The 25,025-nt window shown below is 43.8% G+C and overlaps 1 protein-coding gene across 2 annotated transcripts in view; it reads right to left on the reverse strand.

The window, feature by feature from the left end:
• The window catches only part of GABBR2 (gamma-aminobutyric acid type B receptor subunit 2), a 477,515-nt gene extending 452,766 nt beyond the window's left edge, over positions 1-24,749 (reverse strand). For both annotated transcript variants that reach the window (XM_086469193.1, XM_086469192.1), the window contains exon 1: positions 24,435-24,749. In XM_086469193.1, the coding sequence (XP_086325319.1) occupies positions 24,435-24,749 (315 nt within the window). The remainder of the gene's footprint in view (positions 1-24,434) is intronic.
• Positions 24,750-25,025: the final 276 nt, after the last annotated feature.

The raw sequence follows: 25,025 nt of genomic DNA on the forward strand, positions 1-25,025 counted from the left end.
CCATCAAGGTAGAAAGCCCTAAAGATAAGTGTATTAGAAAGTAGTTATTTAAATAAAAAGTAATGGGAGCTTTAGAAATACCATCATTTCAAATTAGATAATTTTATTAGTAGTTCTCTTCAGAGACTTCAAGGAATATCTCTAAAGCATAAGAGCTCTCATACAGGAGAGATGAAACCCAAGGCAAGAAAACACCCATTTGGATTTTGGATTCAGAACTAGCCACAACCCCACACCTTTTCCTCTGGCACTACATAGGCACACATCTGTACAGATACAGGCTTTTAAGGTAAGCTTAAACTCGAAGTACACAACATGTCTGTCCTGTCATTTTGATTGAGAGAACTGCGTATTTATACAGGCCATGTTCTGTAAATAAAGATTAGCAATTTTTCACTGATATGTCAAACTCTGTAAAATCTTAAAATATCCTCAGTTTCTCACGCTAATGAGGTTTTTTTGTCATCAGGGAGATGGGTTTCAAACTTCTCTCAAGCAGAAAAGGTCATACTGTGGTTGTGTCTATCAAGAAAATTCAGACTGAAACGATTAGTTTAAACTCCTTATACTTTGTGAAGACAGCTTGTATGTCAGCGTTATTGCAAGAAGGGAGAGTAAGTGCTGTCTATGTGATGACAACTCAAGGACGTGTCAAAGTTTCTAGAGATGCTTCTACCTTTGTATACAATTTAAAAATAAATAGGGCTCTTTTCCTGTATCTGATATGTATCCTTCTTGTTCTTTGGACCTCAGCACGTCAGTAGGAACAGCAGAGCCAATTGCTATGGGAACCACACTTCTACAGCGTGAGGGCAAAGTAGGAGTCAAGTAGGGGAACGGAGAATGGTGATACTCTTCTGTTCTCTCTCCAGAAAGCTAATTCAATGAATGATATAACTCCTGGAAATTCTGCCTTGCAGCAAGAAAACAAAAGTACTTAATCTGTTTATCACGGCCAATAGAAAGTGAAACACGATAGAAATTTCCATAGAAATGAACATGATCCACAATCGGTATACAGAGACGACAGTATGATCTTAAACCTAACAGAGATAGTGTTATATATTACAACTGAAACACAGTTAAACTCAGCAAAGTTTAACCAGAAACAACTTGCAAAATTGCCTATTGGTACAGCTTTGCAAAAGATGCAGTAAATTCTTCACCATTGGAAGACTCTCAATAAAATCTGCACATCTTTCAAAGAGAAAAATTACAGTTCTGAGGGAGACTGGTGAACCTGACGTAGGAATCACTTGATGGATAGAGTAAGTGGTTCATGGAAGTTCGGACTCATGAATCAAGATTACCCTATATCACAAATTAACCTACTGGTGGGTTTTGACGAAGTTAGGACAGACAGCAGCCACAACAATTAGAAACAAAGAACTAGCAGTTCTTGTTATAAGCGCACCACACTCAGCCTACTAACGTTCTATCACCATGCCAATCACTGTCCAGATTGCCCAGTATCAAACCTGTTGCTGATAGACCAAGATCTACGTGCAAGTATCCCTTTCAGGGCCTACATGTTTTCCTTTGCTGTTCGGGATGTAGGCTGTGCTACAAAGGAGAGGCTTTCCGATATTCCTGCCAGTTCCTCTCGTGTTTTCCCGTATAGAAAGTTCTCCATACGACCTCTTAATAAATAGATCTTAGACCCAAGGATAAACGCTTGGCGCTTCACTTGGCTTAAAAGCATGCCTGTACTGTACCACCACTTTGACTGCAGCTACCAGCACACCAAACTTGAGACAAACAACCCTCTGACTTTTATATCTTATCATTGTGTTTCTACCCATCCCACAGGTTAAGTGTCTTACTTTAGTAATACAGGTTTTTTTCAAGTTTTGTGAAGAGAAATTTACACTGAAGTTCATTCTTCTGGCTGTGGCTGCAGATTCTGCCTATGTAGACTTAAAAATCAGACCTTTTTAAGGCACCTTTACCTTGTCAGGATTCAATAAAACAGCCCTTTGTGTGAATGAGAATCAGATCAAGAGTATTTTTCCCATTGTGATACAAGTACCGACATGATTGCATTTATCAGTAAGCTTTTAATAATTTAATAGGTATCACATAAATATTATACACCAATTCCAACTACCAGTCAGACCTTCAAGTGAGTTTTCTTATGTATTAAGGAATTCTTATTTCTATTAGTGTTGGTTCAAATTGGAACATGATTGGAACAAAATGGTCAATGCAAGCCAACATCCCTGCCTTCATAGTAATAATTAACTAATACTTAATTGGACACCATTTAATCACAAAACCGAGAAAAATCACAAAACCCTCATGATTTTCCTTAAATGATGCATTTACCATCTTCAGAAAATCCTCCATTCCAACCTGCAACCTATGAAGAACACTCGGTGAAGTACTGTAGCGATACTGGATCCACTCAGCAACAAGAAGCCCATTCCATACAAAAATGTGAATAAAAATGCATTTCTCTCTTCTTCCTGTTGCTAAACACCTCTGGAGTTAACATCCCTCACTACAGCTTCAACACCACTTCTTCAAGAACAGCTGTTCACAACATTTGGGTCTTTGAATTTCTTGTGGTTTAGATGGTACCAAGCCATGCACTCCTAAAGGGTTCCTGTGCTTGGAAATGGCTCTTCAGATACCGGGGCAATGTTTTTTCCTGTTCCTCCTCTTTTTAAAACCCTGTGAAACGCCTCCTTCCTCTTCACAACATTCCATCAGCCTCCTGTTGATGACTCCTCTCTCTTGGATCCCTGCCTCTTGGATCCCGCTTACTGTGGGCAGATGAGAACTCTCAGAGCGCTCCGAGTCAGTGGTCACGGGCAGGAGGAAGGAGCTCTGGAGCAGTACTGATGTGAGCCCAGATAACGCATATGCTAACTGCCAGCAAGAAGACCCCTGCGGCGGGAAACAAGGATAAGAGCCCCAGATGGAGGAAACGGACTGCAGGACCGAGCACTTTGGCTATGATGGACACAGAAGATTTGGAGAATAACCAGAACTGGGTATGAACAGCCTCAGAGAACAGTGCTTCGTTCCTTTTTTTATTCCAGATTCCTTCTGTATGTTTAAAATATTTACTGTGCCTCTGTGTCAAACAAGAAAATGCTTCTAATGGTATGTTATTGGTTGGTGTCTGAAATGGATAAATGGTATCTGAAAGTGAAAGACATTTTTATTTTAAAAGACTGCTTATGCAAAAAAAACCCCAAACTTTAATTGTGATGCAAAACCAACACATTTAATCTTTCAGCGGGACTACTCAAATCAGCCAAGTGCTCTCACCACCGCTGACTTACTTTGAAAGAAACCCTGGTTTACTTCTCCTGACACTACTAGTTGTCCAGCAGTTCACTATTCTCGGAGCAGTTTGTGAGGCTGCCACACCTTAAGCCTAGCTGCAAAGGAGCCAGAACGTCACAAAATTTGTTTTAAATTCCTTGCCTTCAGAAGCAAAACAGATCCCTGCATTGTTTTATCGCTGCTTTACAGTGAAAGCTAAGAAAATTGCAAGATGTGTCTGAGAATGACAGCAGAATGAAGACATCACTGGTGGTATTTCTTTAGAGGCTGACTGCACAAGCCACAAATCAAAATCATGTAAATTGCTCTAAGAGCAATAGTATTCACCAGAGACTCAGATTCATTCAAACACAACACAACAGCATAAAAACTTCCACTGAAGTTGCCCTAAACAAAGTGTACTTAAATGCACTATTTTTTTCCAGAATCTTATTATTCTGACAGATCTCCGTTTTCATTTTAGAATCCAAAAAGAGGCATTTGATGAAACTTTTACAACAAAGGTTACAAAATATATATCTGTGTAGTATTTCACAAAAGCAAAACATCCATGAGGAAACTTAAGCAGGGAGGTGCAGAACAGCAGCAAGTGACTTTGTGAAGAATTTTGCATGGGGTTTATATGTTATTCGGTACAGAAAATCCCAAACATTGAATTTCTCCGTGAAAGAGAATTCCAGAAATAAACCATTTTGTGTTCACTGAAATGTTTAATCTTCACAAAAACAGTAATTTAAATTTTTACTTTTTTTTTCTTTTGAATTTGAATGTGTAATATAGATCAAAACTCTCTACCATCTCAATCAAAATTAATTTTGAAAGGAAAATATAAGCACGCAAGTAATTATGTCAAGACTAAACTATCCTTCCTTTGGCTTTTGAAATTAAGGCTTGGTGATAGTACTGTGATTTCCCAGTCCTTGTGATTTTGAAAGAAACTGTGCACTGCACGAATAGTTCTCCTCACAATTGTGTCCTTACACAAGAGCAAGACCAGAGAGCAGGGTATGTTGCCCCAGCGCCACCAAATTTCACCAGTGAATGAGCTATGCCTGGGGAGGCGCACCCGTGCCGCAGCCACGCGCCACACGGCAGCAGCCAGCCCTTCACCAGCTCAGGTGAGGGGTGGCCCCGGGTGCTCCCCCATCTTCACTCCTGGCCGCAGCGCTGCCACCACCCCGGCTCCCAGCACACGACTTGGCTTTGCTGACCTGGTTTCCAGGTTTTCTGGCTAGACATGAGAGACCACCGAAGGATTTTTTGTAACCAATAAAGGTGAAGGGGGGGTGGTAGGAAGCGAGCTCTCTGGACCATCTGCTGAAATCCCACTGAAAGCTGGAGGTGATGGAAACTCATTGTTACTGCAGCTTTTTTACATTAAAATTCCCACAGACATCCAGGGGAGGCTCTAGCTGACGCCATACAGACCTCCACACAGGAGACATCTACATCTATACTAGCCAGCTGAGGCTCCCTTTATATTTCATAGAGAGAAATAAGCTTTCTCTAGGATACAATTCATTTTATCCTAAAATAGTCACCTAAAATAGGTCAGATCATGAATTTTTCCACATAGAAGTGCCTACTCCTTGACAGTACAGGCAATCCTGCCACACTAGCTAAAGGGAGATAACCCCAGCCCAGACCTCCAAACCCCGGTCAGATGCAGCGCAGTCCTAGCTGAGCCCTTCTGCCCTGGACGTGCTGGAAACCCCCCCAGCTTCACAGCGCCAAACCCCTCTCCTGGGTTGTCAGCCCTCACCGAATCCACAACCAACTCCTCTGGCTCAAGTCCTTTACGGCTCAGAAGCAGTAACAGGAAAATAAAAAATTCCAAGGCCGAATCATGTTTCTCACATCAGATGTATGCATAAACACCATCCACACATATAAGGTGCATTATACTGAGCAGCTTCAAAGGCCTGAAGTAAATGAAAGGTGACACTAAGAAGATAAAGTAAAAAGACACAATTACATCAATGAACAAAGACTGAATCCTTTGGGGCCAAAAGGCAGGAAAGACTACATTTCTTCTTGCTATAGGACAATTAGCTCAAATAAGATTTAGAAAGGGTTAACACAAGGCAAGTGTTGCGTACCCTTTGTACATCTCTGAACCTCTGCTGCACTGAAAAGTGAAACAGCAGAATAAAACTGAAACTGGATACCTTCCGCAGCAGTTCACAAGAATAGCTTATAAGGAATTCAGCCAGGCTCATCTACTTACTCTTTTTCTTAAATATGTGATTTAGAAAACAAAGAGCTACTGCCAGGAATCATAATAAAGACTTTTTTTGGGGGAAAAAAAAAACAGAACACCTTTTATTCTTGTTTTCAGTTAGACAGTTCTAATAATAGGGATAGTGATACGGCAGTTCAGGAAAGCTAAAATTAGCATTTGACAAGTATTTTATGGTTCACAATTTTCATACCTACGATACTGTACTAAGAAACTATATTCTCTAAGAGGCAAAATACAATACCTTGCTCATGTGAATGTTAAATATGAAGAACCAACCTACCAAACACATGATCTCCTGATAATTTCCTAGGACACCAATTTACAAGTTTCCAAAATGTCAAGCCTTTACCAAACATGAACAATACGATGCTTTTGTTTCCTATGCCTGTCCTGGCAGATGGTTTCACAGAGCATCTCAGAAGACATGAATGTACAAGATGGGAGCTACAGATCATAGGCAAGGAGTTGCACACAGGAAAACCAACAGTTCTTTTTTCTTGTTTATGAAATAATACTCTAATTAATAAGTGATGTTGTATGTTAATGCCATCACAAAATATCTGGGTTTTTATTTGCTTTTAAGCAGAAATTCCTGCACACATACAATCCAAAAAACTTAGCACAATGCTTCAGTTTACTGCATCTTGAGCCTGAAGCAGAATTTTTTTTTCTTATTTAGGTAGGATAAGAAAACAAGCACGCCTTGAAACTTTCACTGTAGAAATAATTTGCCTATCAATGTCACTTTTAGTGACTGTTCCACTGCTGTTTCATTTTATTTTTTTGAATAAGCACATAAAGGTATGCCTTAAATAAGCTGACACAGCTATCATGTTGTTGTGTCATTCCATTACAAAGGAACCAGTTTATTACCAAAGAAAAGACAACCAGCCTTTAAGTCAGACTGGGATGTGTTGTATCATCCCTGTCAGAGATGATACACATTAGGACAGACTCAGCCAAGTGTCAACAAGCAATCTGAGTGCAAATCAGCGCTACTCAGAAAATCTCAGAGTTAAGTCTATTTGTGTCACGTCCCAGTTACGGCATGTGAACGTTTGCTGTTAACATCATCACTAACCAAAGTACTGGCTTCACAGTCCTTGTATTGGCTACTAACTCACAGAAAAATAGGCAAGAACAGAAGAATAACTTTGAAGGACCAACACACTGTTCTTTATCCAGCAGTAAAACTATTTTTAGATTTGCCTAAGCCTGTAAGAATCCACCCGCCTGGTCACGCTGAGGATGGTGCACAAGGAGAGCCTCCAGATGTCAGCCATACGGTGAGAGACAGGAATAAAGTGAGCAGACAGCTCAATTATACCTGCCTGCCCACCCCCACGGCTAAAAATCTCAAGGGCATAATCTCCCCTACTACACTAAAAAGCTGCTCCATGGTTGGATTCACAAATCTGCAGAAGGATTTTTTCTGCCTTCCCACACCCTTTGTCCAACACTTCAAGACTTAGGGCTCTCCACACATCGCAAGTTCAGTTAGAAGGGGGAAACACATCACACCCCCTTCCAAGATGCCCCTCCTTGGGGTGGCTGGAAAAGAGGGACGTATCAGTCCTGTCAACACTGACCTGCTGGTATAAATAAATAAATGTTGCAGACACAGATGTACCATTTGAGGGAGAAGCAGCCATCTACCAAACTAGAAGATCAATTTCACTCACTTGCTCTTCATTCTCAGTGAATATTTAAGCGTCTTTTTACGTGGAAGTGCTATACCATGAGTGTTCAAGGGATTCCCATTTCCAAGGAATTGGCAATACAGTAATTAGGAAATGCACATTAAATCATAGGAGACCTGAAAGAAATCAGTCAAAGAAAGCGTTCAGCTCTCAGCTCAGCGCCAAAGCCAACAGGTTATAAAGTACTCTGATGAAGAAAGTTTTCCCAAAGGCTCCTGCTGATACAGCTTCATTTAATACAAAGAACTCAGACAGTTCTTGCAAGAGTGCTCCCTTTGCCTCATAGTTACCATTCACACTCTGGCATAGTGACAGCTTAATTAGTTGAAATAAAACAGTAGCAAAGCAAAAGACTGAGAACCCTCCCCAGTACACCCGACCATGCCTTAGGGCAGTGCGCTCATGGGAGGCAGAGGATGTGGATCCAAAGCCCCAGGGGCACAGGACAGAGCGCAACCCTGCTCCCCTGTTCCCATGAACAAAGCTACAAAGCTGTTCAAGCTCTGTGCAACATCACATATCCATTCGTTATTACAGCAAAAGCAACACAAACATTTTTGGATGTAACTTTTCTTTCTTCCTAGCTAAACGTGCCAAAAAGTCAATGATCTGTCCCACTCCTGAAAGATCTCACATCCAAAGAGCCAAGCATCTGTATTTTCGACTTAGGAGAAAGTTAATTGAAAGGTTGTATAAGGTCACATGCGTCAGATCTCGGCTCACAACGTTAATAAACAGAATCAGCTCTCTCACATCCACGCTTTCCCTGAGAAACGATTAAATCCAAGGAGCTCGGTAGCTTGTCTGTAATCAGTATTTAAAACTCAGGGCTGTGCGCTACACTCTCAGAACCAAAAAGAAATCTTAATGCCCCACATTTTGTTGATCTTTTACAAGTCAGGATGACATGTCTTTTTCCAGGGGTTGTTTCAAAAAGATAATTACAGATTACTTCAATATTTCAATTCAAATTGTAGAGGTCAGTGCAACGGAGCTGAAGTTCTCCAACTCAAATCCATTGAATGTTTATGTGGGGGAAAATTTTTTGAAGTTGCTCCTAGAACTGGAAACTATGCAAACACAATTAACAAATAAACATCCACCTACACCCCAAATGAAACAGGATTAAAAGCACTGAATCTGAGCAAAAACCAGTAGGTTTTAATTGCTGCCCACTTAAACTCACATCTACACTTTCCAGTTATTTAAGCTGAAATGTTACTGCACATCTTCACGTTTTTACAAGAGAAACTAAGACGTACGCATTTTTCAGGTCTGCAGGTCTATTTCCAGTAGGAACTTATATATGAATAAATAAAACAGTGAATTGTATTAAAAGTAATTTACAAGACAGGCATTTTCTTAATGAGTGTATGCAGTTGATACGTTTGTGTTACATTTTTAAACATGGAAGCCATCCTCAAGTACCTTTATAGCATATGGGATCACGTTTGTTACGTGCTAAGCACTTCGAAAATTACACATAAGTGCTTATGAACCAAATGCACAATTAAAATTACGTTAGAATTTCTCCCTTGGATAGTTTGCCAGAGCTTCAAATGAAGACATATAATACCTTCTTCCCATTAGATAATGCATTGCAACGGTTATTGGTGCAATAATGTCAAATTTTAATAAATTAATTATAACAGCAAAGTTCCCATTTAAAGGGTTATAGATAAGCAAATATGGTTAGATGCACTACTTTGCAACTTCAAAATATTGAGCAGTTCACTACTGTATATGGAGCCTGCACGCACACACACATCTAAGTGTGTATCAGTCTGAGGGCATCGGCTCCACAACACGCCTCCGACTCAGGAGGCAGAAGTTCAAATCAGTGAAAATCTCCTTAAGAACAGGTTTACAGTCCCACATCACCCCGGTATGTGTGTCCCTCCTTTTAATTTTGTCACAGTTGTTTTGGCCAGCCTAAAAGACAGGCCTTAGAAATCGATTGTCTTGATTTCATTTCTGCACAGAAGACAGAGAGATATCTCAGTCCTAGAAGGAAAATTAAAACACACAGCTTTTCTCAAATTTGAAAGACTTATTAAGACAGATCACCTCAATACTCCTTATATTTAGCTCCTCAGAACCCTCACCTCTTGTATCAGCCACTAATGGTTCCCCAAAACAGCAAACGCCCTGCCCTGATGGCGTGGCACAGACCTCACGCCGGCTCACACAGAAGCAGAAACCGAAGGCAGCGACCTATAGAGCCGCCACCGGAGAAAGCAGGAAGAACAAGACGCAGAAGGCTGTGCAGAAGAACTCAGCAGGCCGTGGATTTGGGAAACGCTTTCTGGGTACCTTGGGAAGACCTGAAGAGCCACAGATATTTACCATCCCTCATAGTTCGCACACTCTTTATTCCTGCTTCTAGCACCAGCAGGGCACGATCCCCATCAGTCAGGAATTCACCCAACAGCCCAAACTTTTCCAGCCAGCCACATTTGCTGTATTTCAGCAGAGAGGGATTCACCAGGAAGAGATTCAGTCACAAGCTTTCAAAAGCACGCTCACAGAGGAGGCTCAAACGTTACACAACTCTACACCTACGTCCATTTACCTGCGTGTCGTGGAATGATACCTGGAGTTCATAGTTCTTCAACATCCACGAATGCCTGTATAAATGTTTCAAGGCTAAATGGACAGCGGGCAACACGCCTGCCGTCAGGTTTCTCCGATCAATCAGGCAGCTGGTGGGTGAGAGCCCAAGAAGAGAGAGGCGAGTGCGATCCAGTTCCTCGGAGCACCTGATTATCAGTGACACAAACAGCACCAGCGTGTCTAGCTTCCAGTGCCAGAAAACCATCTTTCTGGGTGATTTCTCTTTTTTCCTTCCCTTCCCCTGCAGCCCACATCCCTGAAGAGCAGGCCTTAGATTCCCTGGTTGCCCGACATTTTGCAGCTTTCCTTTGCTTCAGTCAGCTGTGTCCCTCTAAGAAAGGAGCTAATTGTTATTAAGGGATAAAGACCTCTCTACGGCTGGCTTTTCCAATTTGGACAGTAATCCAGCTCACAGCAGTGCTGTGAATCAATACTTCACAAGAATAATCTCTAGGCAAATTGCCCTGCCAACTCTAATTTTAAACATGTGTCATTTTAAACATTTCTGTAGCAGAAATATTCATCCATAGGTAACAAATCAATAAACAAACTAGTATGATTCCTGTGAAAACAGATATTCTAGGGATTGATCAAAGTGGTTGCGTACTGGAATCGTATTTGCAGCAATCTGTACACTGAAGGTCAAACTGCTCCAGTTTGTTTTATCTTGCACAGATCACGTTTTCAATTGGCTTCATCCAGACCAAACAAAGAACATGCAATCTTGAGTATTCATAATATTTTGTGTACTTCTAGTGCAAAAGCTGCATCAGCTCAAAGCTGTATATCCTCTGCCTGTCGCTGCTTTTCTCAGAAACCCCATGCTTCCCTTCAAATCAATGCTAGTTGTGAGCATATACAGAAGTGAGGCCTGTTCCTCCCGTGTACAGTCACACAGCTTTTGACAGGCATTTCACATATTGTCGTAGCTAGCTAAGTAATTTCATCACACTATTTGCAGTTTTCCAAGTAATATGCCAGGCTAAGGAATAGAACCGATGCTGTGCACGCAAAAATGCAGAGAATAGTAACGCTGGAGAAAATCTTCTTTGCTGCAGGATAAGCAAAGCTCATCAGGGTGAGAAGGGAATATACACAGGACCACCACACCAGAGAAGAACTGTGCCTCCGTTCCCCAGCGCTCGCAGCCTGCCTCACCCTCCTGCCTGCCCCCTTCCCAGCGGCACCACCACTCTGCCCTCGTGTAAGCAGCCGCCTGGGGACCCCTTCCCTCCACAGCGGCCAGCTGTCCCCAGGCACAGAAAGCCCCCCCACACCTACTGGGATGCTGTCATGGCCAAGGGAGGGAAATGCAAGAGCCAAGCCCAGGGACAGGGAGAGGAAGAACATCTGGCCTGGGAGATGCTTGTTTGTCCAAGAAGAAAAAAGCTCCCGTTTTCAGCGCAGTGTCATTATACGTGCAGCTGAATGGCAAATTGCTTTGCCATCTTGTGGAAATTCAAGATTTCAAGAGAAATGCCCTGTTGCAAGCTGGGATGGAAACCCAAAACCTCAAAGGTTTTCATGACTCAATGATCTGAAAGAAAAACAAGCGGAAGGGCTCATAGGCAGAAGTTTAATTTGGTATAAATCAAATTTGAAATTATATGTTCAGAGCTTGGCAAGTTATTTTGTGAATAGCTGACATTTCAAAACAAAGTATTCATTTGCTGCAGAAAGTAACGGTGTTTTTTTAATTTTAATTTTCAAAACACGGTGTTCCAGGTCAACAAATTATTCTGAAACTGACATGCAACTAAAAAGCTTCTACAGAAAATCTCCAAATGAAGTCTAATTATAAACACTCATTTTATAATTACAATCTATATATTGCATAACATGAGGGCATGGAAGTAAACAGAAAAATAAAAGTAAAAAGAGCAAAATAATATTGCATAAAGAAGCAATAAAGGCCTGCCTTGGGCCCAGCAAACAGCCCCAAGCGGGAGATATGCTCCCTTTATTACTAACTGTCCACAGCGACTCTCCTGCCAACTCGCTTGTGCAGCTGGGTGAGCAAGAAAAGAGCTCAACCAATTATTATTCTTCTCCGTGTGCTCTTGGACACGAACACGAGGTGAAATAGAAACACCTGATGCATAACCCTTGCTTTTCTTCGTCACCGTTGCCTATCGTCAGAAAGCAGCAAGGCTGTACGGAGCCCTTCGGGTGAGGAAGGAGATAGTGTTTCTCGTCCTGTACAAGGCTATGCCCAAATGAGACGCAGCAGGGCCAAGATTTACTACGGGAATCCCCTAGACTTAGAAATTTAGCACATTAGCTGGGCACCGTGCTAAGCAGGAAGCACACTCTGGTAGCACAGTCCAGCATAGCAACAGTTTAACACAATGACTTAATAGGTATTGTCTGTTGCTTAGTCTTAAGATTCTATAATGTGATTATTGAAAACATATTTTTTAAACATTTTTTAAACTCGGGATTAAATTCTTCCCTGAGCAGAGGCCCCGTGTAGGCCAAGATGTTGCTTAAATCCTATTTAATACCTTTCTTAGAGGCTTAAACAGGCTTTTGTTGGTGAATAGACCTTGGACCAGCCTTCTTTACCAGCGTTATTTCAGCATTGACTACACTAAGGGAGAGGAGGGGAGGAAAGCAGGAGGCATTCGTGCTGCCAAACTGCAGCAGCTAAGGTGCTCTGCGCTGCTCTTCTTCCTATGCCTAAATCTCTTCATCGACTAAGCGGGAACATGGGGCTCCATGAGTCATAGCTTTGGCTCATATTTAGGTAACAAAAAAACGTGGTTTGAATATCCAATATCTCCTTCTGTCTCCAAAAAACAAATCTGCCACCACTCCTCATTCAACCCCCATTGCCCAACTGATGGCTTTAAATTCATGAGAGAGCAATGGTGTATCGGAGGCTATGAAATCATTTTCAGCACCCTATGGATGGCCATACATTTCAAGGACATACATACTCGTTAGGGAGAATCACCTCATTCTGTAGATAAGTGACTGGCTTCAACCTACACTGGTCTTTTTTCCTCCTCGTGCTACTTTTGGGTCTCCTCAGCACGGCTGCATTTAACCCATGCCTGGCAAAGGAACAGACAAGATCATGTACTAGTGCAGCCTTGTGTTACTTGTTTCCCTAAAATCTGCTTCCTGACAGAAATATTTCACTCTCTAAACAGACAATTGTTTCCTTTATAGCATTTTTATTGCTTGTTAATCCTGTAATACTCGTGTCAAAACATGCCCACATGGTTTCGTTGTGATTAAAAAACTAGCCATGTTTGTGTGCATGTGATTGATCATACAGGTATAATTTTCAGAACATCTCCTGAGGCTTAATACCTACAGAAGCACATTGTTATGCCCCTGTCACACATTCGAAGACAGAGTCTCTCAACTGAGTTTACTCGATGCCCTCAGAATTTACTACCAAAACATAACAACTGTGAAATCTTAATCTGATAAGTCAACTCACGGCATCTGATAGGCTTTTCTCAAACGTGAAGCTGAATTTCCACAATTATTTGAAATAATACTAATTTTGAAACTTGATTTCCGTGTCAGAAAATGAAGGCTATTTCATTTTAAACCCTGCCTTCCCCGCTATTTTGGGAGGCTTTACGAAAGGTAAGTAATTGTTCTTCAGCACCATAAGGATCACTATAGCTTCTGCAAGAGCTAGCTGAAAGCCTTAAGACAGAGCTGGTGACCAGATGACTCACTGTTGGCATCTCCTCTGCGAGATCTGCACAAACTGAGTAATTTTCAGAGAAGGAAACTGTAGGAGGAAATTGTGCTCCCTTGTAGGAGCATAGTCCCTGAGAACTTAAAAAAGAAAAAACACCAAACACCTGGCATAAATGTATTGCTTATAGCCAATACTTTCCAAAGGCAAAAGAAGAAATCTTTTCTGCGTTGTCCTCCTTACCACACTATTCTCTGCCTTTTTAGCAGTTTAAATTGAGTTCGCAGTCCCCTCATCAGTATTTCTGAACCACGTATCACTTAAAGAGTTATTAGTTCATGTAAAAGGTTGACTATAGACTGTATGAACTGTGCTAAAGGCTGGCTATATATTTAAGCTATATGTCACCTCACAGTTCCCACACAAAACTTCCTCCCCCTTGAGTAACACCCATTAACATTTTATAGGCTGTCCTAATCCCAGCCTCAAATGTTAGTTTTTTCAAAGTAGGTTATTATCATTCACCCTTCTTGTCCCATGTGTCTCTGCTCTTGCTGCTTCATTGCTCAGTGTAATTAGAGTACAGAGCACTCACACACCCTAAGAAACCTTGGTAATGCACTGGAAACCATTATGATTTATTTTGGATGGCAACTCCTGTTCTTACATCAAGACCAAGCCTCCACCTACGCCAAGAGCAGCTTCAATATTGAGACATTATTATCTGCTCCAGCATGTCCCAGCTTTTCAAGCAGCCGGCTGTTCAGCTAAAATTATTTACCTCCCACAGCATCACCCAAATGACCACGCTATCTACTTCCAACTGCCCTATCAAGACAGACTAGGTGTGCTTGTAGCTAGCGAGACTCATCTGGAGAAGGCAAGTGAAGAATCATTTTTGCCACAAATCCTAGTGTCTCGCTCTCCTATGTGGCCTGCAAATCTCATCTCGGCTTCCTTTCCCTCTTCCCTGGCATTGCAGCACAAAGATCAAATTCATTTCCTCCATTCTGAACAGAAGGCTTGAAGAAAAGAGATAAAATTACTAGTATATACAGCATCAGTGAGATTATTCCTGAAGTAATAGATCAAATTCTAGTGGCAGCACTTTGAGAATGAAGATGACAAACTGTAAAGGATTCAGAAGAAAGCCACAGGAATGCATAAAAAGCTGGGGGAAAAAAAGAGAAAGCAGCAGCTCAGTCTATCTAGTCTAATGTTCAGAGGCAGCTTAATCTGTAACTTGCTCTGTAATGGGCAAAAAAATGATTTCTAATAATACCAAACTTTTGAACTCACTGGTCAAGGAAAACACACTTTCTACACTTCAGTAAACTATCCCATTTACATGAGATAACCTTCATCAGATCAGTTAAAAAGAGCTGTTTGCTGCTGTAACTGCACCAAGGGTTTCGGCTGACATTGAGATAGCAGCTCCTAATACCCACCGGTGACATCACTGCCAGCCGTACAGCCCTGCCTTGAGTAACAAGGCCCCGGGGACGTAGTACTCCCACCGTGTCCCTCCTTTCCTTTACATCATACAAGCTGTTATTTTTGCCAAGGTCAAACATACCGTTGCCAGTTACGTGTTAATTACAAAAATGACTATTTTTGAAACGACTGATTTTTTAAAATACCTGTACCTTGCATATTTCTCAGCTACAAGATCTTTGATAGGCAATAATCTTGTTCTAAAGGGTGTTTAATTCTGAAAATACTGACACCGATCCTGAAAGGATCTGTATCCCAAAGGCTGAACAAAATCAGCATTTTATTCCGCCAGGCAATTTGAAACTTTAAAGCAACTAACCATGAATGTCTTTGTTCTTAATTAGAAGTGGCAAGTGTAGGTCTCCTCCTCACAGAAGCACGTTGCATTTTCATAGGTGGGCTGGCTTTCTGAAGTGCTGAGCATTCAGCAATTCCCACCGATGTTGACAGAAAATGCAAATCACTCGGTGCTTTTGGAAAGCAAACCATCAGTTCAGGATCTAACTTGAAACTCTTTCTTCTTTTTAAAAACAAACAAACAAAAAAAAGCAGAGATCTGGAGCTGATACCATTAGCATTCTTCACAGCAAGACATGAGGAGCAGAGGGGAGCTTGGCTAAAATTAAAGATCGGGAATGCGAAACTTTTTGTACCACTTTCTCTACGTAGTGGTAGCTATTGCTATTCAATTTCTTTTACTACATTGCATGCAGTATTCCTGCCACTAGCATATCCCTCCAGATGAGATTGTGACCAACAACATGGAATTTGGTTCTGCTTATAATTTTTAGAAAGGGAGAAAGTGGAAGGGGGGAAAAGAGAAAGTTGTCTCTCTCGCTGTCAACCTCATGTAAATTTTTAATATTTAGGGCTCTCCGAATTCACAGGGGCGAAGGGAAAGCAAAACCCAAGGTGCTTTTGCAGAACTTTAAATTTATATGAAAGACCCCACAGAAATGCAGAGTTTAATATTTTAATATACTATATGTGCATACTAAGATATCTCTACAGGATGCTGTTAAGATACACAAGACTGCACGTCTGATCATCACAATGCTTGAAAATTGTTACGTGTTATATTTTGTACCACAGTAAGTGTTAATCTGTCAAAAACTGTCACTTCATATAGAGTAAAAATTGTAAAGAAAGATATGCGTTCTCTGCTAGAAAAACATTAAATTCCCTGTGAAAGCAAGAGCAGTAAACAGTGGAAAGGAAGTTAATTAACATCCCAAAAGGGGCCTCTAACTACTTCTCCCCGGAGGTTTTGGATGTAAAATGGTTACTTAGACACCTATTGTGTGTATGAATCTTCACATAATTCCGTTAGTTCAGTAAAGCTGCAGCAGAAGCTGAGGCCCACCGTAGGTAAACGGTAAATTAAAACACGTAACTACTTTAAGGAAACACAAGCTTGGACAAATACGTTATTTTAAAGATACACGGTAGTGATACTTTACTCAAAAATCCTGAGATTCTGGAAATAACTTAATCAGGCAGCGTGAGCTCCTCTAATGGGGATTGTGGCAAAATGGTTTTACAATAAAGGTGGATGCAGAGAAGAAAATGGGGTTCAGACAAGAACTCAAAATACGTTCTGCGGAGCCAGCTACTCAGTGAAGAGGCACATGAATCCGGCAGACCCAGCTTGCCAAAAAGCAAGCTAACAAGGTTTTCCCTTGCGGTCTGGGGCAATCTTTAGAAGGGAAGAAGACTTCCAAATCCAGCAGGATCTAATCCATCAGAGCCTTCACACAAGCCTGGATCCCCTGGATAGCCATAAAAAAGCCCGAAAGCCTCGGTCACCCTGCAGAGCCCCCTTCACTGGTGCTTTCCCAGCTCTGCAGCCAGGAAGGGATTGCAGGGAGAGCGGCGAATGCAAAAGCTGGGAGCTGCTCTTCTCACAGCATCGGCGGTTACAGGGGCAGCAGAGTTTAAGCTGGAAATAGCAATGGACTTTTAAAGGGATTTCAAGCAAATGACAGGGAAAAGTTTTCCAGGGAGGAGGATTTGGGGGGATCCTGAAGACAAGATTGGAGGGCTTTCTAAAGCACATATTCTCGTTCACAGTGGAGCAGGCAGAAATCCCCAAGTGAAATATACGGCCTATATTGTAAGAGCTGGGTAATCCTAATGGTCCTCTGATCTTAGAACTCGTTAATTATTTAAGAGAAGTACCTTGGCCGTAGTAGGAAACCAAAGTTTTCTAATCCTAGCCCTCAAACTCGTGATGTTCACTTTAAAGCAATTAGTCCATTATCTGGGCCTTCATCTCTCAGAAGCCTCAGTCTTGCTGAATTAGCCCTTATATTCTTCACTGTTTGTGACTAGTACTTTCAGAGAGAAGGTGGATATTTGCCTTTAATTTGTCAGCTTTCGTTTTCACATTTGAGAACACTTCTTTGGAAAATACTGTGGATAAAATGATCAGAACTAAAGGACGATGATAATGAAAAACTAATGGCACAGAAATAGGACATCAATCACTGACTTGGCAATGACACTACATGGTTATTCCATCACAAGGACAAAAAAAAAAAAGAAAAAAAAAGTGTTTGTCAGTCAGTATATCCCGTTTCACTCAGTGGGCAGTATTAAGTGGCCCCCAAATCCAGCAGATCTTATCCACAGCAAAATCCTCTGCGAATAGAAGAATCCCTGTCTAGCAAAGAAGACATCCCACCAGTGTCAGTGTCACGGCAAGGGGAGACACAGCATGACTGAAAATACATTCCAGCTGTTCTTAGGGGCACTACCTTCTTTAAGTCGGAGCAATGCTGTGGCTGAACCAGTTTGCTTCAGGAGTCAGGCTACTGGTCCATTAATGCTGGAGCCAGGGGACCATGGAAGTACTGCAAATCTCATTTCTAGCTCAGCTAGACCCACAAATCAGAGAACAGTGCATCTGGCTCCAGAAATGCTTCAGGCTCTGTCACTGATTTAGTTCCAGGATTTCTAGTACAAAAATAAATTCAAAAAAATGTGATGTATGCGCACTGTACCCTCCCAGTTTGGAACCCCACAGTCTGAAATAGAGCTCCAGGGATATATGGGAGTGCTGTCTATCAACGCACATGTCCACAGGACTGACTCGCACCTATGCTAACCGGCCTCAATGTACCTCTCTGCTAGCTCCAGCTGCTCCCAAAATTATCTGAGTCAAAATGGACCATGAAGGGTTTTCCTCTGTCAATTTCCATCAATTGATTCCCTGACCCAGACCTCCATGTGCAACGGTTCAACCCTTCCTAAGGAAAAGTATCTCCCTTCCTGTGATAGCAACAGCCTCCACTTCAGTTTCACAGAAGAGCTATTTGGCTCCCAGCTTCTGCGGTTTGCTCAAATGCATTGTTCTTCCACCATATGCCATGAAAATGTCCATTAAGGCCACGAAATTGAAAGCAGAGAACAAAGCTTGACACACACGTCCATCATCACGCTCAGATCATTAACGTGAGATGGTGTTTTGTAGCCCTGACATGCAATGCTATTTATGTCGTCATCCCAGATAGTAACGTGTATTTAATTAAAACACTATAAATATTACTTTGTCAACTTTTTGTGCGAATGCCGTCATTAAATCTCTCTCTTCTATCTCCTTCTTCTCCCTTTTCCTATCACAAATATTTTCTTCACAGTTATCACCAGGATATTACACCCCATCTTTTCCAGAAACTCAAGTAATTCACTCCGGTTGATAACCATATCGGAGGATAGGGCCTTCCCCCTCTTTCTTCAAATGTAAATGGAAACTCCTTCCTGGATTTATTCAAAAAACAATTTTTCCCTGCTGATGGAGCGTGTTTGGCATTTAAATCAAAAGATTCCATAACAGTGTGTTTTCCAGTATGCATAGGATAAGTTATACGTGAAATTGCAAGACATATGCCAGAAAATGATACACTGGCTTTAATCTCTTTGCAGAGATATTTAGAGGATATACATTCCGCAGGTCTGGGATCCGCACCCAGAGGAGTGGGTGCAGTGAATACATGATTTCTCTCCTCTCCCCACCCACATCTTAGCATCAGCAGAGAAGCCAGCATAGAATTAACATAAACACTTAACTTTTAGATTATTCCCTCCAAGTTTACAAAATTCTAAAGCAAAAAGAGGTTATGTCGCAAATGGAGCCATATTACGTGAAAGTCAAAGGGGACACTGACTATTTAAAGAAATCTGTCCCTTCCAAGCAGAATGTCACCAGCAGAGTAGACAGCGATCGTCATCCATACACGCAGCGTACTGCATTTTAATGCTCTGCTCTTTGCATGTATCAGACAGCCCAAGTACTTGGTAATAACCTGAAGGTAAGAAATTACCCAACTGCTTCAACATACGCCAGACACAAGCTCAACGGCGGATGCAAGAACAAATGTCTGCCAGCTCACTCTGCTGTGAACTGGACCCTCTTTTAGACCCTGACATCTCCTGCGTACTCAGCTGACTGCCACTCTCGGGTGACCACGACACCACCTTATCTGTCCCATTTTGAGCGCTGCTGTAAAAACGAAAATAAGGCTCCAACCAATTTAGTACTCAGAGCCCTCACAAGCGTGTCAGGGCTCACCCCCAGGGCCCCAGCTTGGCTCTGGTACACCATACTTCCCCGCACAAATCCAGCTGCTGTTGGAGCGACCTGAATCGATGGCTCCAAAGACAAAGGGCCTAACGAACACATCATGAGCACTTCTTTCTGGGAGGGTGCCTTGGCTCAGTTCTGTTAGGGCAGAGTTCGCCAGGTGGCAACCAGCAGCTGTTTGTCCCTCTCTGAGGACCGCCAGGTGCTATTGAACACTGAGCTCCTGGGCAGACACCTTATTTTGCACCACTGACACCAACCCGCTCTCCTGTTTCCAGAATATGTCCCCCATCCCTCGTAAAAGTAAATATAACTCTTACTTCCACTATGAGTTGACTTTGTCAACACCATCCATGACTGAACTTTCCAGAAAAGGCATCTTTATTTGGAGGCTGAGGGTCTTTTGTAACTTAGAATAGCTGGTAGGAATGACCCAGACTGGTGTGTGACCTGTACAACTTCCTTAAACCTTGACAGAGGAGGGTTTTACTGAAAATACAGATAATTTTTTAGTAAAAGAAGAAAATAAAGAAAAGGTCTACTGATAATATACCTAGACTGTAACTTCTTGTCAGGTAAATTAGGCAGGGCACTTCCTACGTAAGTCACAGAACAGAAGGCAAATATGTATTAAATGTCAATAAGTTCACGTTTTCCTTCAGGTTTTGTGGAGTCCTGTGCATTTTCCAGAGCTCATCCTCCTATGCCATCCTGCTATTTAAAGGTATTAGAGTGTACTATTACACAAAGATGAGATTATATCAGGATTACCATAAATTACTTGTAGTAGTTGAGGAAAATGAAATAATCTAATCCCCATAGTATGAATATTCTTCCCTCTTTGTGATAATACACCCCACTTAATTCTGGAAGATATTTTTTCAGCTTGTCAAGACTCACTTTGATCTTCAGAAACAAGAGACAGAATTCTAACTTGCATACACAGCTTCCTTGACTATACGTGTTTAGATCCAAAACAAATTCAGCCTGTCTGGGCACCACTTGCAGCACTGCTCCTGCGAGAAATCAGCAAATATACTCCGTGTTTGAGGGAAGATAGCCAGCTGCAGAAGGGCAGATACCCAACTTCCATTAAAGCCCTTGTCTTCTTCCACTATGCCTCTTCTTCTAGTTTCTGCATGGTCAGGTTTTGCCTGGAGCAAATTAAATCCTCTTGAAAATCATAATGTTGTCTGCTAGAATGTTTAATCCCTTTATTTTAGGGTTATTCTGTTTTTTTTCCTGTAACAGACGTATGTCAGGGTGCTTAAGCAGAACTCATCTTCCCCGCTTTACGTGAAGTTGTGAATTACATCTAGCGCACACAGAGCCTTTTATTTTGTCGTTTTGCAAAACATGTCTTTACATTTTCAACCAACTAAAGTCACAATCACAGCGATGGGAAAAAGAAGAAATATCATATCACGGTTATTGATCCAAAGCCATAAACTATCAAGCACCCTTAACTTCTAGGACCTGGTCCAAGGGCTGTTGCAATCAGTGAATTACTGCCATTAATTCCAGTGGGGTTTGGATGAGACGTTGTACAGATGATCACTATAAATTCTCTAGTTTCTAAAACAACATCATTACAATTTTTTTGCTTAAGTCTCACCTGGAGTTTGCTGCCACTGTCATTGAGATGAACAGTCACAAACTAAAGTCACTAACTTAGACCTGAGTTCTGCAAATGCCTGCACCTGAGCTTTGTTTCACTGACTGAGGCTGTGTAGGAGTGCTCAAGTGGATAAGGACGTGCCCATGGGGCAGCAAAACAGAGTTCACCCAACTGGATCAGGATCACGCTCCAAAAACACGTAACTACCAAAAATACTCGAGACCGAAGCCTTTGCACTTTTATGTACTTGCAGTAACCTGTCCTCAGGTTTTGTAACAAAGATGCAATTCGCACAATCGCAGCTGGTTGAGACACGGACTAAGGATCCTACTTCAGTGCTTCATTCACTCGAAACACTTTGAAAAATACCAGAGCTGCTGCCCCTGCGTGCCAAGTCTAGCGAGTTCAAGCGCTGATAAACCACATCTAACTTAGAAGGGGCACTGCAGTTCTTCAGATGGTTGATCAGAAAGTAAAGGCATTATAATGCTTCATTATGCAAATCAGAAATACCAAGAAAACTAAAATATTCAGTTCAATCCCAACAGAAAACTACCTGAATGCATAATAATAATTTTTTAAAAAAACCCAATTTTTTAATTTTGATTATTATTTTTCATGAGCTTTTTGTTAAAATATGACCCAAAATTGCAACACAAACATCAGACTGCAAGAACGGGAGATTTTGGAAAGATGTGAGGGAGAATATATACGAGTTTCTGAATCACTGCCATACATCTCCTAAGCATCATAAATACACTACAATTATTTCTCAAGCTATTAAAAAATCCCATGTGTTCAAGGCTCCACATTCTCTTCTCAAGAGCCAGCAATGTCACAAGCACCACCTGCGAAGCCCTGAGAGGCAGAACTCCTCCCTGGTCTGTGATTATGCAACGATAAGGATCCAGGCCCTTCAGGCATAGCTATTTATTGGCCACCTCAGACAAGGGACTGAGGACCAAGCGGGCATGATGAGCCACCCACCCTCCTGCTTACCCTAAGGGCACTGGAGGAGTCAGGCAACGTCTGAACCAAGTGAAAAAGTTTGCGCTGCCAGTATGTATTTAATGGCTATTCCAGCCATTAGTCTGTGCCGTTTTGGTGCAATCTACTGCTCTTCATGAACACTAAGTTATTTACTTGTCACTATTAAACATGCAATAATGATCCAGCCGTACTCCAAATATATACATTCGCCTGACTTAGCATTCCACAACCGTCCATTTATTAATTGCTTAAAAGCATTCAAAGCTACACAGCAAGCTGGCAACATGACCCTGATTCTTTATATCCCTAGAGTACAAAACAGTAAAAACGCAATTTTTAAGAAACTGATACTCATTCCAGAACAAATAGGGCATTTTTTTCCCCTGAATATTTTAATGCTAACTACCTAGTTCAGAACCCAAAATCTGTATTAAGAACTTCAAAATATTTTGACTGCAATGAAGTGCAGCACCGTATTGATTATGATGTTACTGTACGAAGAAGGAAGATCTTGCCTAGGATTCTCTACTTCCTATGCATGTGTTATTTCTGTAATGATTCCTCAAAGGAAAGGATTTAAATAGAAGAATGTAATGAAAACAGGATCAGGAGAACTAACAAGTACCTCACTTTATGGAACAGGTAATGCCATTCAGAAAATCCCCTATAATTCTTTTCATTATGATTGCAGAGTTCCCTGAGATTCATTTTTTTTAAGGAAACAAACAGCTACTCTAGGCTGATCCTGCCTGTATTCCCTTTCAGTATCTCAGTCTTGTTCCCACAACACAACAGGGTGGCAGCATGCTTTCTCTCAAATCACATCTTCAGCAATATTGCCCTCCACACATTTCTGCTCAGAGATACCTGAAAAAAAAAATCTTATGACATGTATGTCAATAAAAAGCAGCCACCCTAGAGAAGGAGAGGCTTTTGTAATAATTTTGGGGACGGAGACACCGTCACGAAGCAGTACAGCCTGTCATTGCTGCTCTCAGCTTGCTCCCCCCGGATCCTGAGAATCGAAGGGGAGAAGACAGGGGCTTCCTTACATGACAGCCAGGAAGATTTTCAGTAGTGGCTTGCTTTACCGGGGGTTGTCTTGGCAATGAGCACCCAACGCCAGCATTACACAAGAAACGACTGCCATCTTCAGGAGAGCCCGATACTGAACCAGCACCTACCCTCCGCAAACACTCGGTTACTGAAGTTGTGACCAAAACCAAACGCAGTTGTGGGTGCCTGGTGCTGGGAACCAACTTAAGAGAGCCCTTGCCTCGCTCCCTGCCTCTCTCTCTCTCTCTACCAGGTAAAGGAAAGATGTTTCCCTGCACAGCACCGCGCAAGGGCTCCTCTCCCAGCCCAGCCCAGCCCAGCCCAGCCCAGCCCAGCCCAGCCCAGCCCGGCCCGCCCGGGGACCCTGGGCAGCCCTCCGGAGCCGGGGCACCTCGCCGGCATCCCGCCGCGCTGCCGGGCGCTCGGCGGGGAGAGGGACTGCAAATTTAACTCTTTCCGAGGAGCCTCTCCGCCGCCGCGCCAGCCGGGGGGAGAGGGAGGGAGGGAGGGAGGGGAGAGAGACCCGGTAAGACCCTGCGAGAGCCTCCCCGCCTCCTCCTCAAGCGGCGGCTGCGACCGCTGCCCTTCGCGTCCCGGCGCTGCGCGGGGATCCGCGGGGATGGGCAGCGTGCGGCGAGGGGCAGCCCCGTGGCCGGCGTGCATCTGTTGCTGAGCGGGCAGCGGCTGGGAGAGGGACGCGGCCGCAGCTCCGCTGGGCGAGGGAGCGCCGGCGAGAGGCTGCCTTCCTCCCCCCCCGCGGACGTGCGTGCCAAGGGCAGCGGATCCCAGCCGCCACCCGGGCACCCGCATGGGCCCACCGCCGCGCCGCAACCGGCCCCCGCCGCGCCGGGCAGGGTCACCCCCCCAGGGCGGCGGGGCGAAGAACCCCGGCTGCCGCGGGGGGAGCCGCTCGGGAGATGCCGGGCGAGCGCAGGATACGGCCCGCCAAAGCTCCGCTTCCTCTCCCTCCGCCGCCGGTCCCCTCCACATCTGCCGGCGGCTTGCGGGGCCGGGCGGGCCGGGCGGGCTCGGAGGCGCCGCGCACGGCCCCGCCGCCGTCAGCCGCAGCCCCGGCCCGGGCGTCCGCGCTGCCCTTGCGCCCCGGCACCCGCCGCAGCGCCCCGGGACTGGGCGGCGGCGCCTCCCCCTGCGCCCGGCGGCGCGGGGCCCGCGGCGGTCCCTACCTCCGTGTCGTAGAGCCGCAGGTCCAGGAAATAGGGGTTGAGCAGGGACTCGTTGCGGATCTGATCCATGGCCAGCTGCACGGCGGGCAGCACCCCCCGGCCGATCTTGCTCTTCTGGTCCTCCTCGGACTGGCTGAGCGGCATTAAGCCCATGATGGAGATCGGTGTGGTGGCGTTGGGGGGCAGCCCGGCCGCCCCCCGGGAGCTGCCCCGCGGCCAGCCCCAGCCCGGCGGCGCCCAGCCCAGGCACAGGAGCAGCAGGAGCATGGCAGGGTTGGAGGTGGCAGCGGCCGGTCTCCGCGGAGAGGGATGCATGCTGCTGGATGGGGGGGAAGGAGGAGGAGGAGGAGGAGGAGGAGGGCTGAGGGTGGGGGGGGACGGACAGAGCGGCGGAAGGGAGCCGAGCCCCTCTCAGTCCGGGCGCATCCCCCGGCGGCAGAAGCCAAGGCGGGAGGGAAAGAGCCGCCTCTCTCTGCTTCCCCGGGAGCCTCGGGGTCTCCTCTCTCTTCCCCCCCTCCCCCCCCCCCGCCCCCCCCCCCTTCCCTCCCCTGGCAATAATCCTTCTGGCAATGGCGCCTACTCCTTCCCAGG

Source organism: Leptosomus discolor, chromosome 8, assembly GCF_034619465.1.
Source record: "Leptosomus discolor isolate bLepDis1 chromosome 8, bLepDis1.hap2, whole genome shotgun sequence".
Classification (NCBI taxonomy): domain Eukaryota; kingdom Metazoa; phylum Chordata; class Aves; order Leptosomiformes; family Leptosomidae; genus Leptosomus; species Leptosomus discolor.